The sequence below is a fragment of the Rhinatrema bivittatum genome, chromosome 7, assembly GCF_901001135.1.
Source record: "Rhinatrema bivittatum chromosome 7, aRhiBiv1.1, whole genome shotgun sequence".
Taxonomy (NCBI): Eukaryota; Metazoa; Chordata; class Amphibia; order Gymnophiona; family Rhinatrematidae; genus Rhinatrema; species Rhinatrema bivittatum.
The window spans coordinates 104,971,504-104,990,135 of record NC_042621.1 but is presented as its reverse complement, the minus strand read 5'-3'; the positions used below and the strand labels follow the sequence as shown (position 1 = coordinate 104,990,135).

The window sequence follows — 18,632 nt, the reverse complement described above, 5'->3', positions numbered from 1 at the left end:
TTCATGGTGAACCAGGAAGATTTGGTAGGCCTGATTGACAAACAAGAGTAGTAAATTACTTGGACCTGATGGTATATACTCCAGAGTTCTGAAAGAACTAAAAAATGAAATTTCAGACCTATCACAATTCATTTGTAACCTATCATTAAAATCATCCAATGTACCTGAAGATTGGAAGATGGCCATTGTAACCCCTATATTTAAAAAGGGATCCAGGGGTGATCCAGGAAACTATATACCGATGAAACTGACTTCAGTGCTGGGAAAAATTGTGGAAACTGTTATAAAGAATAAAATCACAAAACATTTAGATAGACATTGTTTGATGGGACACAGCCAACATGGATTTATCCAAGGGAAGCTTTGCCTTACAAATCTACATTATTTTTGAAAGGGTGAATAAACATGTGGACAAAGGTAAACCAGTAGATGTTGTGTATTTGGATTTTCAGAAGGCATTCAACAAAGTCTCGCATGAGAGGCTTCTAAGAAAACTAAAAAGTCATGGGATAGGAGGTGATGTCCTTTTGTGGATTGCAAGCTGGTTAAAAGACAGGAAACAGAGAGTAAGATTAAATGATCAGTTTTCACAGTGGAAAAAGGTAAACAGTGGAGTGCCTCAGGGATCTGTATTTGGACCGGTACTTTTTAATATATTTATAAATGATCTGTAAAGAGGTGATCAAATTTGTGGATGACACAAAATTATGTAGAATAGTTAAATCTCAAGCGGATTGTGATTAATTGAGTGACAACCACGGACTGTGACGTGCAAGCCCTTTAAACAGGGCTTTTTTCACTGGTACATCCCTCTTCTGCTCCTCCGGCTCACCTGCTAGGTTCACGCGGTCGGCACTGCCCTCTCAGGGCAAGAGCCCCTCTCATCGCAGCCAGCCTCCTCGTCCTGCCTGCCTGTCCAGGAAACCACGTGGTGGCCTTAACCGCACCATCCCGGATCGCTGCCGGCCTATCGGAGGCCAGAGCAGCAGTGACGACCATGGACTGCGACGTGCAAGCCCTTTAAACAGGGCCCCCTGCCTCTACGGCATCACACGCCAGGTGTCGCGCGCACTAAGGAGTGCGACCAAGGAGCCTGCCCCTTGGTGCACCCCTTAGTGCTCCCCCTTTGTGCTCCCCCCTCCCATCGATCGCACCATTTTGCTCTGTCTATGCTGCTTCCATTCCATCAAAAAAGCCCTCCTAGCCATTCAGCTCCCACACAGAGCTACGCTCTCTCCCCCCACGGGGGTTGGTATGCGTTCAACTTCTCTGTACTCAGCTCATAACGCCACCTGTTCAACATTAGATCCCAATTCTGCACCTAATCCTGCTAAGCCTTATTACTAATATTGCATAGTTTAATATTTATCAGCAGCTATACCTGGTACCTTCGCTTGGCAACATTGCTTTCAAATGCCTATTTACTGTTCTGCTATGTCTTATTGCTAGTATTGCCTAGATTAACTTTTATCAGCTGCTCTACCCGGTACTTTTGCTCTGTAATATAGCTGTTATACCTGGTACTTTCGAATGACAACATTGCCCTCATATGCCTATTTACTGTTCTGTTCCAAACCCACGAACCAACTTCATTGCCGCTGTTCACCCATCCCTCCTCTTCCCCCGCCACCCCCTTTCTCCCGATTCCCTTATGCTCCCTTCAGTTTTCTCCCCGGAGGTCTCTCCCACCATGCCCCCAAACTCCAACCCCACTCCCACTTCCTTCCCCATACCATGTATACACACCTTCATACCCAGACCACCACCTTTTCATCCTGTTATCCCACAGACACAGCGCAAATCCCTCCTCCCCATCCTTATCTCCCCTTTAACTCAACTCCTTGGCCTCACCAGTTTAACCCTCATACTATTCAATGCTCACTCCATTACCAAAAAAACCCACATTCTAGATGAACTCCTCCACGATCACAATCCTGAAATCTGTGCTGTTACGGAGACCTGGCTCAAGGACTCCGACACTGTCATCCTGAACCAGCTCCCTACAGCCTCCCATGATATTTTCTCCATCCCCAGACCAAAAAAGAAAGGAGGTGGCATCCTCCTTATCTCTAAAAAAAACCCTCAAAACTCAGGCCCATGAACATCAACCCCCCACCTAAATTGGAAGTCGGTCTATTTAAATCTACCAACCTCCAAATATGCCTCATCTATGCCCCCCCTCCCCCCCTGGTCTCCTGGAACAAAACCCCTCCCCTCTCATCGAACTCATTTCCAATAATATAAACAACGAAAAACCCGCCATATTACTGGGAGACTTCAACATTCATGTAGACTCCACCCCCCTCTCACCGTCCTGTGAAACCTTCCTCACGGCCCTGCAGGCCCTAGGCTTCACCCAAACCATTTCAGCCCCCACACACAAAGCGGGGCATACACTGGACCTCATATTCACCAACTCCTGTATCCAGTCCCCATCGCCCCCCACCTGTACCCCTGTACCATGGTCCGACCACGCACTTATTGAGACCCGTTTCACCCTTAGTGCCACTAACCCCTGCAACCACTCACAAAATAACTCCTTCTCCTACCGTAAAGCCTGCAACACTGAGGAACTCACCTCCGCTGTCTCTGAATCCATGAACAACCTTGACTGCTGCTTTCCAGACACAGCGCTCAGCTCTTGGGTCAGCATCACTCGAGACTAGCTGATAAGATATGCCCCATCATCACCCGTAAGCAACGCACCTCCCCCTCCAACAACAAACCATGGTACACAACGGAACTACACCAGATGAAGCACAGCCTCAGACACAAAGAATGAGCTTGGCGTAAAGATTCTACCCCACAGCATTCCACTTCCTACAAATCATACCTACATACCTACAGCCTTGCCATTCAGAATGCCAAACGAGACTACTACGCCTCCAAAATCCATCAGTACACCTTCAACCCTAAAGCCCTTTTCTCCTATGTCGCAGCCCTCACCAACCCCTCCACACCCATCATCGCTGAGTAAGAAACCAGCACGAAATGCGAAGAACTCGCTTCTTTCTTCCACAACAAAAAAGCTAACATACTCCTCAGGTTTCCCCTGCTGCTACCCACATGCCCCTCTCTCCCAAGCCCAACCACAACCCCCCTCCATGAAAAACTCTCTCGATATCATCGACCTCACATCAAAGGAAATTGAGGCAATTCTCAAAAAATCCAAGCCTGCATCCCACCCATCTGACACTTTACCCACGAAAACGCTCCTCTCTATCCCTACTACGATTGCTCAACCCCTGGCAGATATTATTAATTGCTCACTGTCCACTGGCGCAATCCCGGATCCCCTCAAACACGCTGTAGTCAAACCCCTCCTAAAGAAGCCCTCTCTTGACCCCAAAGACCCCTCCAACTATCGTCCTATCTCCAATCTCCCCCTTATAGCACAAATCATGGAGAAGGTAGTAAACACCCAGCTCATGGAGTATCTCGACGACAATAAAATACTTCATTCCTCTCAGTTTGGCTTTCGCAAAAATCTAAGCACTGAGACCCTCCTCCTATCCCTCACGGATTTCCTCCTCACTGGCCTTGACCAAGGTCAAAATTTCCTCATTGCTTTCCTTGACATTTCAGCGGCCTTCGATACGATAAGCCATGACCTCCTCACCTCCTGCCTTATCAACATCGGTGTCTCCGGTACTGCCCTCATGTGGTTCAGATCCTACTTCACTAACAGACGGTTCTCCGTAAAACTTGGCCCCTCTGAATCTTTCCTCTTCACCCTATCGCAAGGAGTACCCCAAGGCTCCTCCCTCTCCTCCACCCTTTTTAACATATACCTCCTCCCCCTCTGTCAACATCTATCTGATCTCGGACTTAGATTCTACATCTATGCAGATAATGTCCAAATCATCATCCCTATCCGTGAATCTCTATCTGCCACCCTTTCCTTCTGGGAGAAATGCCTTGCCTCTATTAACACTCTGCTCACCTCCCTCCAACTCGCCCTTAATTCTACTAAAACTGAGCTCCTCCTCATCCATAACCAACAGACCCTTACGCTGACCACTCAACGACCCCTCGCCCACCCCCCTCAGCCCACAACCCTCTGTATGAAACCTAGGCGTCCTTATTAACCCTCATCTGAACCTCAAGAGCCACATAAACTCTGTCATAAAAGGAGGTTTTTACAAGCTTATAGTCATAAAAAAGCTCAAGCCCCTACTCCACATGTATGATCTCAAAACTGTTATCCAAGCTACCCTAACATCTAAGTTAGATTACTGCAACTCATTGTACCTTGGCCTCCCCTTCTCCACCATCAGACCCCTCCAGATACTTCAAAATGCGACAGCAAGGATAATCAGTAACGCACGCAAATCAGACCATATAACCCCCATCCTCAAAGACCTACACTGGCTTCCCATCTCCTCCCGTATCCTGTTCAAGACTCTCACCATCATACATAAAGCTATCTACACTCATAACTCCCCATGGCTCAATGAACCACTTCTACGGCTCAATCTACCCGCCCCAACAGAACAAACCTCAAATGCACCCTACAAGTCCCTTCACTTAAGAAAGCCCACCTCTCAACAACAAGGACCCGTGCCCTATCCATTGCCGGCCCCACTCTTTGGAATTCTCTTCCTCCCGACCTCCGTCTGGAGTAATGCCCTTTTAAATTCCGTAAACTGATAAAAACCTGGCTTTTCCACCAGGCTTTTCCGGATTAACATCTTTGTCACCTCCTTCCCTGCCCTCCTCTAGCCTACATAATCTAATAATTTCTTTAACCCTGCTAAACCTTTTGTAATCATTGTAAAACAACCCTGTAGATAATGCAATCTTAACCAATGTACTGGTATATATTAAGCAGCACCTTATTCCCGGTAAATTTTTGTTAGACCTTCTATTCACGAGGAGGTATACATTAATCCATCTCGTTTCTCATAAGAGGTCTTATTACTTTAATTTTCAATCTCATCTCTTTTTGCTTTTTCGAATATATCTATAAAAACAGTCCCGACAAAAATTCATGGGGAAACTCCCAACTGGTAATTCCAAACAATGATATTTATACTTATCCACAATGAGGAATTTTATCCTTATCTCGATGAATAGGTCCCAAACATCCCGACATGGCCATGTTTCGGACCGCAGTCCTGCTTCAGGGGAAACGCTGGAGAATAGAATCCAATTCAACGAACAATATCATCAATTGACGCGGTGTAATACGTGCATATCCTTTTCTGGACCAGAAAAGGATATGCACGTATTATTTTAACACCCGGTCCTGTGTCCATCTCATCTGTCCAAATCTCTGCAGCACCACAGCACATCTACTGATCTACAGATACACGTTGGAAGATTCACAGCTCTGCCCAGGCCCTAAGCATCAGCTTCCCCCCACAGAAAGGACTCACTCCCTGGGCTGTGGCAAAGAGGAGGGAACAATCAACAAGGGTTACAATTTAATGTCTTTGTACTTTATCAAAAGCCTTTTCGGCATCTAAACTAATTATTATACCAACTTTATTTTGATGAGATTTATCCCATAGGATAATGCACCAACTTTCTAACATTATTCACCCCATGTTTATCCTTTTACTGGATGGCCGGCGCCATTTGGCGCCGGCCATCCAGTGCTCCCTCCATGTGACAGGGGCCGGCCAATGGCACGGATACCCTGTCACATGGTAAGGGCAAAGGCCATCAGCGCCATTTTTATTAGTGGCAGCCGACGGCCCGATAGCGGGAGATCGCTCCCGGGACCCCCACTGGAACACAAGGTACCTGTAAAATGTTTTTGGGAGGGTCGGGAGGGTGGGGGAAGCTAAGGGATTAGTTTTAAAGGTTGGGGTGGGTTTTTTGTTTATCGGCTCGGGCGCAGCCGATAAACAAAACCGCGATCGGGCCGGACGAAAAAAAAACCCCACGATGTGAATCAGAACCTGAGTCTGAACCGATTCCGGTTCCGATTCACATCTCTAATCAGCAGTGAGGATGCAGTTTTTCCATTCCTTGGCCTTATCATGAATTTTATTTATGAAGAGGTTCCTCTCTGTGCACTCCCTGCCAGAGGGTTGTCCTGTATTTAGCTGCAGTGAGATATATTTTTGCCGGATTCTCTTTGGGGCAAAAGGGCTCTCAATCCAGGGGACTGAAGACCTGTGAGCCCACGCTACACCCTAGGTGAGACAAGCACAAGTGACAGATCCTTCTGCATGAGATTTTTGATGGCCACGATGTATCCTGACTTTTGTTTTTTAGGAGGGTCGGCTGCTTAAACCTTGCACCCTTTGGAGAAGGCTCCCCCCTGGACACAAAGGACCAGGGCTAATGACCTTTGAGCCTTAATCTACTCCCTGGATAGGGCAAGCACCAGTGATAGTAAAGCAACAGTAACAGACAGATTTTTCAGAGAGCAAGTATTCACATATCCTTTGTGGTCAGATGTTTTTATTCCCTCCTCTGCCATGGTTCCAGGGCTAGGATAGCCTGGTTCCCACATTCTAAAGGTTTTCCCTGCAAGAGAAGTCACCAGTACCAACACTGAGGAGAAGGACCAAGATTCTGGAGTTTCCCACTCTGATCTCCACCCCATGGGATTAGGACAGGCAGGACAATCGTGAATAAACTGGACAAGGGTTGGACTTTTCCCTTGTCTGAGGGGCCTCTTCCATTAGCATTCCCATTTGGCTTGCTGGGAAAGCTTTGTACACTTTAAAATCACCATGGAAAGCTTTGCCCAGATACCGGAAATTTAAAGGACCCCTACCCAGAAAAGGAAAAACATCTTTGAAATTCAATCAGCTGTAAAGTCACTTTTATGAACAATGGACTTTAATTTAATTGTTAAAGAATCAGTAAGCATTTAACACCCAGTGACTTGTCCTGGTTTGTCCCAGCATCTCACACCCTGGGGTGTGGCAGCTAACACAACACAGGGAGAAACACACCTCGTCTGGGCAATAAGTGAGAGGTTACCCCCACAAAAAGAATCCACCTTTGGGACAGAGAGTCGTGTATGGGAGGAGTGCTATCTGGATGCATGCCCCAAAGAGCAGAAATAAATTTGTGTGACTTTGGGACTTAAAACCTCCAGAGCAAGCATTACATGGGATGTTTTACAACATAAGATATTCATACAAGTTATAAAAAATAAGAATTTGTAGTGTTTGTGTTGCAAAAAAGAATATCGAAATCCTCCTTGGAAAACACTCACGACCGCTTGTATAAAATATGTGTAAACCTCTTTTCACCAAGGGGTCACCTTCCCAGGCTCAGGAAGCATTTTAGTTACTATCTTGAGGTGGGGGAATAAATCTCTAGGGCCGTGAGCTGAGGGCAGGATAACCTGCAGGGCCAGAACCAGGCTGAGAACACTCTGCACAAACAAACCACTCTCCAGACTCGAGTTGTGCTCCAAAATATAAATAGTTTACTGAAGAATCTTCTGAATCAAACATAGTGACAGTTCAGGTAGATGGAGAAAATAAACAATTACAGTTCCAGAAAATCTTTAACTCTTCTCCTTACAGCTCCTTTACTTAAGGAACAGTTTCTTCTTATAGCAACACAGAGTCTCTGGTTTCTTTGTTTCTTTTCTCTCTCAGTCGTTTACACAAACCAACCCGATCCCTTCTTTTTCGGTGGACAAGCGGGACATCAGTCACAGATGGGATATGTCATCCGTTGACGTCGAGTTGGGCCTGATCAATAGCTGAAACTTCTAGAATCATCCCGCACCTGTGTAGTAGGTCTAATGTCTTTAGACGCTGCATACTTCTCCTTCCTCAGTCTCGTTTGTCCACTTATGCGAACAGTTGGGTCTGTTCATCTCCCATATTCTACAATGTCTAAGGCAAGGTCCCGTCTCTGTCCTCAATGCAATAAGAAAATGTTGTTGATGGATCTCCACGATATATGTCTTCTTTACTTGGGAACTCATCATGATTCTTCTAACTGCAAGGTGTGTAGCCACATGTCTCCAAGAGCATGTTGCTACAGGGACCAGAAGGTCAAGTATGAATCTTTGCATGCCAAGTCTTTGAAGCAAACGCTGAATTCTTCTGCATGCCTCTTGAGCAGTCGCAACTCCTCCAGTTCTCTCTCCCATAGTGGACCTCACCCGTAGTCCTCGCAAGTCCTATCATCCCCCGCATAGTCAGCCTCTCACTACCAAGAGCAATCATGGCTCTTTTCTAGCATCTTTCCATGTTCCATAAGCCTCCATGTCTGCCCATGCCTCCATGTCTTCCTCTGGGCACAGGGACTATGTGTCATCTAGGGCCCATATGAGCTCAAACAACAGAGCTCATATGTCCAATGTGCCTTCGAATGGTAATTGAACAAAGGCCTCTGAGCCTCTTAAGGCACTGAAGGACACTGAATACTCAGGCACACACATACCAGGCGTGGAAGGAACCCATGCCATCTAAGGCCCTGAAGACTTCAGCACTACCCAAGGCGTTGGATGCATCAGCATCACCCAAGGCACTCAAAGTCGCCTTGCTGTCAAAAACACTGAAAAACAAAGCACTGTCTCAGGCGCCTTCAGGCTCCGCACCCTCCAAGACACAGAAGAGCACTCATCGTCCAAGCCGCCTAAGGCATCTGCGCTTTCAATGGCACCAAAGCATATGGTGCCGACGAAGGCACAGAAAACGTTAGCACATCAGAGACTGAACTGGTCACAGCACTGAGAAGGGCGCCAATAGAGGTGGCACCATCACATTTCACTAGGTTCTTCCAAGCATCTGTTTCTTCTACACCTGTTGAAGTCTGGGTGAAGATGGTGCATGATGCAACTGAGACTTCACCTCCCAATTTGCCTCATGAACCACCGGGGGTTCCGGCCTATGTTTCCTTTGCAACTCTTCCTCGAATCGGCACCCGACTGGTTTGCTCCTTTGGATCATTTGTCCAACTAGTCTCATTCTCATATAGGGACTGCTCTGGGAAGAAAAGTCAAAAAAGGATCAGGCTTCCTCAGTTCTGCATCCCAGTGGGGAGGGGTGAATCAGAAAAACTTTCCCACCCAGACAATGTCCAAAAAATACTTTTAAAGGTAAAACTGGATCCATCCTCAGCCATCATTGTCTCTCTCTCTCAACCTCCAGAGAAATCCAGGAAACCTCTAGATTTGTGTTTTTTGTGCGGTTGCCATCTATGGTTCAGCCCCTTATTTTGGCTGGCCCATTTAGATGGCTCCCGTGTTTTATTCTTTAATTTTATTAATAGACAATTTTCTTTTTTTATCTTCTTTTTGTTTTTATAAAAAGAGTTGTTTGTGCATTAACTCCCCCGGTGTGCGGTGCGATCCCTCGTGAAGTTTTGTCTTTCGTTAAACAATTGACTTATCTCAGAGCTGTTCAATTGCCGCCGCTATTTCATGGGACCACCTCCGCTTGCCCAACACAGGCCATGTTTCGGCAGTTGTCTGCCTGTTTCAGGGGCCACGGGAAGGGATTTCTAGTCACGTGTCTTCCGTCACAATGCACTTACATCCTTTTAGAAAGTAAAACAACCTGTTAAATCTTATTCCTTATGTTTAAAAATGTACCACTATCCGAGCTTAAAGTACTTACTGGTTTTTCTTTTTGACTCATCACCGTGAGCGGCGCCTTCATGTTTGTATCCGGCGTCTCTCTCTATCCTGCCATTTATATAATGTCTCTAAACCACTTAATGGACCAATCACCTTGTCTCCCTTGGGTCACCTTGTCTCCCTTAGGTCTCCTTGTCTCCCTTGGGTCACCTTGTCTCCCTTGCCCTCCGGTCATTCAACCTGGTACATTTTTAAACATAAGGAATAAGATTTAACAGGTTGTTTTACTTTCTAAAAGGATGTAAGTGCATTGTGACGGAAGACACGCGACTAGAAATCCCTTCCCGTGGCCCCTGAAGCAGGCAGACAACTGCCGAAACATGGCCAGTGTCGGGCAAGCGGAGGTGGTCCCATGAAATAGCGGCGGCAATTGAACAGCTCTAAGATAAGTCAATTGTTTAACGAAAGACAAAAATTCATGAGGGATCGCACCGCACACCGGGGGAGTTAATGCACAAATAACTCATTTTATAAAAACAAATAGAAGGCAACCGCACAAAAACCACAAATCTAGAGGTTTCCTGGATTTCTCTGGAGGTTGTAGAATTATAGCGGGGCTTGCCTCACCTAGGGTTTAGAATAGGCTCACAGGTCTTCAGTTCTCTGGATGAGAGCCCTTTTGCCCCAAAAGGGAATCCAACGTAAAATCTCTCTCTCTCACTGTAATTAATATGAGAAAGACCCTTCAGCAAGAAGTGCTCAATGAGGTATCACTTCAAACTGAAGGTGCAGAGCGAGGCTGGGAAGCCTCACTCTGCACCTCACCAGAGAGTACAACCAAAACGTCCTCACTGTTCGGAAGCTCTCTAAAACTAATTACACTGAGCTATAAAATAGCTGGGCATCCAACCACAGCCCTCTAGATGGGAGGAGCTGAGAGGGATGGAAGTCTCATGATATTAACATTCATGCACTGCCTCCATAACATGCAAATTTTCTCTCATGCATAGTCATTGTGGATATCCTGAAAACCCGACTGGCTGGTGGGCCCCCAGGACAGGGTTGGGGACAACTGCTATACATCTAGTGGCCAACCTGGAGGGGGTGCCACATTTATTTGATAAATTTGTGCAGGGAAGATGATTGGGGTGTTTTGGTGGTTGGGTATGCACCTGGGAGGATAAGGATCTACACAGAAGGAATGATTTACATTTATCCAAGAATAGTCATCATTGAACATTGTTTCAAGCCCTACTTAGACTAACATTTAAATTAAGCACGGGGGAGCTAAAAACTACTCTTCCTCATAAGCATAAACAGTTGGGATGAACAGGGTGAGCTCTGATGGGATGAAAGCTCCAGATCAACCTGGCAATAAACTATGGAGACAGCTGATGAAATGGTTAAAGGAAAAACAAGAAGGCACTAAAATGAAATAAAGAGAAAGGGTGGCAGAGCATCCTAGTGGAGAGTCATGCATCAAACTGCTCAAAGCCATGTTAACAAAATCACAGACCTGAAAGCCAGCATGGCGGAGAAAGACTTGGATGTGGTTGCAATCCCAGACTTCTGGTATAACGAAATCAGGACTGGGCTGTGAACAGCCTGATAATATTGTCTCTTCAGAAGAGGAAGAGTAGGGAGAAAGGGGGGTAGAAGAAGAGGCGTAACTCCTATATTAGAGACACAATAGTAGCCACTAATATACAGAAAAAGCAGGGAAAACATAAATTTCAGTGGGTTTCCCCGGAAAAACCTAAGATGTCTGGGCACATGTGAGTATTATACAGACTTCTGGCACAGGGACAAGTGTTGGATTCATATATAGAGGGTCATTTTCATACATCTTGCATACCTGCAAAGTCTGTGTCTCCTCTTTATCTGCAGATTTTGCAACAATTTTCAAAATCGGCGCAGAGTTTTACTTTGAAAATTTCCTTAAAACGTAGTCACATGAACTTGCACCTCCTTTTTTGTGTGGGTACATTTTTCCTTGCTTAAAACAATGCGCATTGTTTCAATCTCTGCCCCTGGGAAGGCCCTGCCTCAAATGCGGGCAAAGGTAGGACCCGTGGAATTGGCTTTGAAAACTGCCGGAAATGTAAGTGTCAATTTAATTTGTTTGTTACATAAATTTAGTAGGGATGTGCATTCGTTTTGAACTTATAGGTAAAACGCAACTTATTTTTGTTTTTTAACTTAAAAAAGTGATGAGGCGAAAACGATCGGATTTCCAACGTATTCAACATAGCTATGTTGAATACGTTGGAAATCGCGATTGTTGATCCTAAATAAAAATTTAAACCCCTCACCCTCCTTAATCCCCCCCCAAGACTTATCAAAACTCCCTGGTGGTCGAGCGGGAAGTCAGGACGCCATTTCTGAACTCCTTTGCGAGGAGCACGTGACGTCGGCGTCACGTCGGAGTGACGCGGACGTCACGTGATTCCCCGCGGGTTCGCTCCGGGACCCTCGTTGGATCCAAAAGGAACTTTTGGCCAGCTTGGGAGGGGCCTCCTGACCCCCCCAAGCTGGCCAAAAGTTCCTTTTGGGTCCAACGAGGGTCCCGGAGCGAACCCGCGGGGAATCACGTGACGTCCGCGTCACTCCGACGTGACGCCGACGTCACGTGCTCCTCGCAAAGGAGTTCAGAAATGGCGTCCTGACTTCCCGCTCGACCACCAGGGAGTTTTGGTAAGTCTTGGGGGGGGATTAAGGAGGGTGAGGGGTTTAAATTTTTATTTAGGGAACCGGTGCACGTATGGACATATACTCAACTTATGGAATTCTCCATATGTCCATATTGACCGAAATTGACCCCCCCCTTTCGACTTATGGACTTATGAACATAAACTTTTGGTCTGCACATCCCTAAAATTTAGAATATGTTTAAGTAGTGAAACAGCAGGAGGTGTTGCAGGTTATTTTTGGGGTGCGTTGGCAGAGCTGTGTGTAGGGAATATACTAGTGGAGTAGCAGACAGTAGATGAGCATCTGAGATACCAGGCTGGTGACCAACTTGGGCCCAAAAGGCAGAATTCATTCCAGGTGGGGAACAGATCATCTTTCTTCCTATAAGAAGTATATGACCAGATTTAAGGAGTTTGCTATTGAATTTTTGTACCCATTTACCTTCAGTAGCCCACTCTAAAATCTTGAACCGGATAGTGGAATAGATTCTAGTTCTGTACATTGCAATGTTACCCTGGGTAGAAGGGCAAACTATTAAGTTGAAAACAAATATTAGACGTGGACTGCACTTAAGATAAGGTGTGCAACTGGTAGATTCAGAGAGTAAGAGACATCACCTGCTGTCTGCTTTGCAGAGTGGTGTACAACAGAACGACAAGGAGAACGTCCAACGCCCCTGGGGTGGATATCAGAGTTCCAGGCTTCGGAAAGACCTTTTCTGTGGAATATCTGGACAAAGGAAAACTAGCAGGTAATCACAACCAATGGAATGCTGAACACAAATTCCAAACACACCCAAAACGTGCACCTCAAGCCACAAGTTTGATCTCAGCTACACATTTATTGGAGAAGGACGCACAGTAAACACATGTAATCCCCTCTTTGGGGACCTCTTGGAAAGCAGGGGCTCACTGTTGTTCTTGGGGCCACTTCTGCTCCCCACACTCTATGTCTGCTTATGGTTCACACCAACATAGTTCACAGCAGGCCCCAGTGTGCCGGGGTTCATTCAGACAGGGAGAAGGATATTCCTCCGGGGCCCTGGGCTGACAGGGATGGGCACCAATGCACAGTCTCTCAGTTTGTCTTTTGCTTGCTCTCTCATCTGTAAGCACTGTTCTGGTGTCCTCTGATGCTCACCGAAGATGATGGACACTCTGGTGGGGGGTTCAACAAAAATTTACTGCAGCAAAAGTTTTTCAGATAATATTGTCACAAAAATAAACAGTCCAAAAGTGCTTTTATCTCAGTTCTATCAGCTGAGTCAGTGTCCCTTGGATGGCAAGCACTAGGGGAACATCCAGCACTCTTGGGGGATAAAGAGTGGGCTCCTAGTGGGACTGGGATCTCCTCTCTCTTTCTCTGAAGTCCTAAAACTGTTCAAAATCCAAAAATCTCTCCTCCTTCTCTGTGGGCAGGAACTAGTGGCAAAAGAGCTCCTCCCAGAAACAAGATCAAAACACTTTGCAAATATATTACTTTCTTCTTCTCTGGTGTTCACTGTCCCTCCTTAGCTGAGCAGAAAGAATCCAGCACCTTATCCTGACCTCCCAAGGCACGGGTGACAATCCTTCTCAGGCAGGAATAGGAAACCAAAATAAACCAAAATGCTCAGGAAGACACAAAATTCCTCTCCCACCCTTCCAAGATAATCTCTTCTAGACTATGGAGTACTGGCCAGGGCAGAGTCTCTTCCCCTAGCTTGAGGCTAGAGCCTTAGTGTTGGAAATCTCTATTGCCACTTTCTTTTTCTTCCAAAATCTTCTAAAAAAAAAAAAAAAAGCCACTTCCCCTGCATCAGGCTGTGAGGCCCAATGTTGGGGAGAACTCCAAAACTACAACTCAAAGCCGCACAAAGCTCACACTGCTCCTCATGCATATCCTGCTTTTATAGTGCACTGGTTATCAGTCCTGACAAACCTTGCTGGAGGTGCAGGGATGGTCTACAAGTTACAAAATCCTAGCCTAGAGCTTAAGCTAGGGACCAAACCTAGGGATCTCTATTCACCTGTATCCCCTCCCCAATGTGCCTGTCATGCATGGGTGGGACCATAAAAGACTTTGTAGTCAAGCTAGCCTGGTGAGGTTCCAGCCCTGATGAGTCGAGACAGTCTCTTATTTCCAGGGCCTGGATTCTTTGTCGAGTGGGGGAGAAGATTACTTCCAAGGCACTGAATGCTAAAGGTGACCTTTGATATCTCTGTCCTCCTCCCTGGGAGGGGGAGGGGAGGGTCTGTATGTACCAAATGTTCTGAAGGTGCCAAATAAAACGAGTGGAGTCACTGGATTAGTGTCCAAAAATAAAGTCCTTACTTTTGAAACCACTGTTGGATTACGACCCAGTTAACTTAAACTGCAGCACCACAGAATTCTCAGATTTTGTCTGTGCAGAAATATCTTAATCCAGGCAAGGGAACTTCTACCCTCCACGATGTGGACGCAGATTTCCCAGATGGGCAAGGAATCCCTTAGCTGGGCGGGAAATCCCTTCCAAGCTGATAAAAATGTGACTGTCCAGCCTCTGCACTCTTTCTCCCCAGGGGTGAAGTCTCCTGTGTGTAGTGTCCTCAGTGACCTTAATTAATTTGTTACTCACAGTTCGCAGTTTTCCTAGACTCTCTTGGCGCTTGGATTCCTTGCGGGAGGAATCCCATGGGAACAGCGGCAGCAATGTTCTTCGGACAGGCAGGAAGTGGGGCAGCTAAACACTTCCTCCTAGATCTTTTTAAAGCAAGTTCTTCTTCCCAAAAAATAAGGTCAACACTGGACTGTCCTGGTGCCGGGTCACCACCTCCTCCACCCCTCGTCCAGGTTAAAAGAGGGGAAGGTCCTCCCTGACCTGTGCAGCCCCCCAAAAAAACAGGAGTTCCTCGTTCTCCTGAGTCCAGGTGGTGCACGGGGTCTCACCAGGCTTCCTACAAAGTAAAGTTGTTTTTTTTAACCCAAGATATTCCCTGGATGCACACTTAAGCCACCAGGGAGTGGATAGGAAAGGCGTGGATCCCTGACAGGACTCTTAGACTATCAGCAGGGTTTGCTGAGGTTTTCAGAGCAGGACCGAGATGCCAAAGCAAGGCAAAAGCACCTTTGCACCTCCACTAACTCCAAAATACAGCTCGCACTGCCCCCAGAGCTCTAGCCAGAGCGCAGCTATAAGACCTTCCCCGGGAGGACAGCCACTCCGGCGCCCTCAGAGGGAGGGGCTGCATTTGAATGGCACCTCCCCTTATAGACTAATCTTCACTTATCAATCTGGTACAGTAGAGACCAGGCCTTTACTGGTAGCAAGATCGTAGGGGACCCACTGCTACACATAGAATTGTCCCCAACTCTGAACAACATTTGTATGAAATCACTTCTTCCAGGGGTTATGTGAAAAAGAGCAGTCGCAGAGGTTTTACATGAAAGTGCCATTGCGCTACATGGGCTAAAAAAATGTATCCTAAAGTCAATCCATGCTATTGTCAACTATTACTAGCAAAAACCTTGTAGTTATACAATAGATACGCAACAAATATTTTTGATTAATCAAAACATTCCTTCCTCAACAGGTTAAGTGCACTTTTTCCTCTTAATACCATCAATTAATGATCTAATTACAAAGTCAATATTCAAAAGGGTTTGTCCAGGCAAGTTTTCCAGTTACCCGGATGAGGCCCCAAGTTTTAAAATTGTACCCAGATGAAGAGAAGTGGCTAGGAGTTATCCGGCGCCAGTCAGGTCTGATCACGGCAAACATTGTCCTGGCTAACTTGAGCAGACATATTCAGTTACTTTTATGGTTAAGTGCCGCTGAATATCAAACTAAAGTCACCCAAGCAAACTTAGTCGCGTAACTTCACTGTTCGCTGGCCCCTTGAATATGGGCCTCTTTCTGGTTTATTTATGGACCCCAATTGTAGAACACTTTACATTGCTGTAGAGAAATGTATGAGCGCCAGACTGAAGCATGGAACATGTAAATCTTATCAAAGGGATAGTAACTTTCAAAGCGGCGTCTATGCGCACAATGACGCGTGTGCGTCGGCGCGCACCCCAGGGACGCGGCAATTTTATAACGTCAGCGCACATACACGCCCACATTTTGTAAAATAGCCCAGGCATGTGCACGTGTGCCCAATTTTGTGTGTGCCCAGCCACGCATATCGGGTTTCAGCCGGGTAAGTCAGGAAATTTTATAATGGGCATGCATCCACGCCATGACCAGTATCACCAGCTCATCCACCAGTTCCCCCAGTGTAGGGCTAGCTCCTCCAAACCCCCCTGGTTTAATAGCCTACACTTCACCCCAGGTACCCCAGACCCTTTAAACCCCTCAGGGCTGGCTAATTTTTTTTTAAACTTAAACCTCCTCCATAGCAGAAGTAACCTTACACGGCACGAGACCTGGGCACACGCCCAAGTGCGTAAGTGCTTGTGCGCGCATCTCTTGACCCCACCCTGGAACACTGCTTGCCTGACCAAACCACGCCCCTTTTGAAACCCCTTTTCGCATGTAGGCGGCTTTTAATATATGGAGGGCACGCATTTCCCAATTTCGGTGTGTGCTAGGCTTTTAAAATTCTATAAGTGAGCAGTTTTACTAAAAAAAAAAAAAAAGTGTGTTAATGTTACAATGTAACTGAAAAATTGGCCAAAAACAAAGTAAACATGGTGGCCATAAACTGTCAGATTGAAGTTTGTCAGTGAGAGAACAATGCACATGTATTTAGTGAGTGTAACCTAGTGATTAGTGGTATACCCCAAGAACACCCCTAAGGTCAGACCTCTTGTGGTTAGGACCAGGTTATGTAGGACCAGCTTTTTCTGTGCCCAGGACAGACGTGGACCACCCCATCGTACCATATGCAGTTTTAGGTTTTTCCTTTTTAGGCATTCTTCACAGTGAAGTACTGTAGGAATACCTTAGGCACATGATACGGCCCAACTTATTTCTAAGTCTTTTTTAGGGTACGGGGACTGGAGATTTGAGTCTTAAGACCCCAAGGTTTTTTTCTACTACCTTTGTTAAATTTTTGAGCATTAAGAAAACATGGATTTAGCTTACACACCTCTCTGCATTGAGAGGTAAAAGTGAATGCAAAACTGTGTCAAAGGCCTTACTGAAATCCAAGTACATTAAATCTCACACTCTCTTCTGATCCAACTCTCTGGTCATTCAGTCAAAGAAATTGATTGATATGTCTGAGAAGACCTACCTCTGGTAAAACCATGCCGCCTTGGATCTTGTAATCCTTTGGGGTTCCGGCAACTGCACTATTCTCGGTTTTAGCAGTAATTCCATTAATGTACTTACTACAGAGGTCAGACTGACCAACCTATAGTTCCATTAAGGACTTTTTTTCCCCACTGCACAGAGATAATAGCTTTCTGTGAGACAACTCAGTCTGAAGTAGGCATTTAAACTATAAGAGCCTGGAGGTCCACAATTTTCTTCTCAAAATAGTATGCCAAATCATTACACTGTACCACTGAAGAACCCTGGAGTCCCTTAAATGGAAAAGGCCCTTATTAAAAGAACCTAAATGTGGGGGTAGGGTGGCGAAGGGAGAGGAGAGGAGATAGGATAGAGACATTCAAATCCTCCATGGTATAAATAATGCAGAAGAAGCAAACATGGGTCAGTGGAAAAGAAAGTTCTAGAACAAGAGGTCATGATAAGAGGCTCCAATGAGGTAGAATCAAGAGTAGCATTAGCAAATGTTACTTCACAGAAAGGGTGGTGGATGCCTGGAGCAACTTCCCAATAGATAAGGTGGAGGAAAAAACAGTAACAGAATTCAAAAAAAGCACAGGATAAACACAAAGAATCCTTAATTGCAAGGAAGAGAAGGGGAATGCTGATATCACCTGAGCTTGGTGTCTACAGCATTGTAAAGAGAAGTAAATTGTCCAGATTAGATGGGGCCATCTTGTCCTCATCGGCTGTCATATTCTAAATTTATGTGTTTCTATGATATCGCTGTGCCTGAAACTCACTAAGGAGACAGTTAGTATTTAAGCTATGGGGTAAGAGAGAGAAGTTAAAGGGTGGTGGGCGGGTGGTCCAAAGAAGCACTGAGCTTGTAGGCAATTGGGGGAGAGGGAGGGCCCAAGTAGTGGGGGATGGAGAAGGAGATGGGGTAAGCAAGGTTCAGAGAAACAGAAGCAAGGGGTGATGGGTGGGGTTAACCCAAGGACTGGTCGTGGCAGGCAGTTGAAGAGTGAAGGGATGACTAAAGGAGTCTTAATGCTGTGTATATCTAGTAGTGGGATAGAAATGATAAGTAGTAGTAATAGTAATAGTTGTACAGTGACCCAGCAGAACCAAATTTCCTAGTCTGGATTAAGAAGGTAGTCCAAGCCTGCCACAATATTTGTTGACACTTTCCCCAATGCAACTCTGCTCAGTATTCACCTAACCATGTCAACCTTTTTGAAAAGTTTCTCAGAGTTC

At 45.9% G+C, this 18,632-nt stretch overlaps 1 protein-coding gene across 2 annotated transcripts in view; it reads left to right on the top strand.

Annotated features, from left to right (window-relative positions):
- Nucleotides 1–18,632, top strand: part of LCAT (lecithin-cholesterol acyltransferase) — an 85,239-nt gene that overhangs the window by 44,909 nt on the left and 21,698 nt on the right. For both annotated transcript variants that reach the window (XM_029608864.1, XM_029608865.1), the window contains exon 3: nt 12,832–12,947. In XM_029608864.1, coding sequence (XP_029464724.1) covers nt 12,832–12,947 — 116 coding nt within the window. The remainder of the gene's footprint in view (nt 1–12,831; nt 12,948–18,632) is intronic.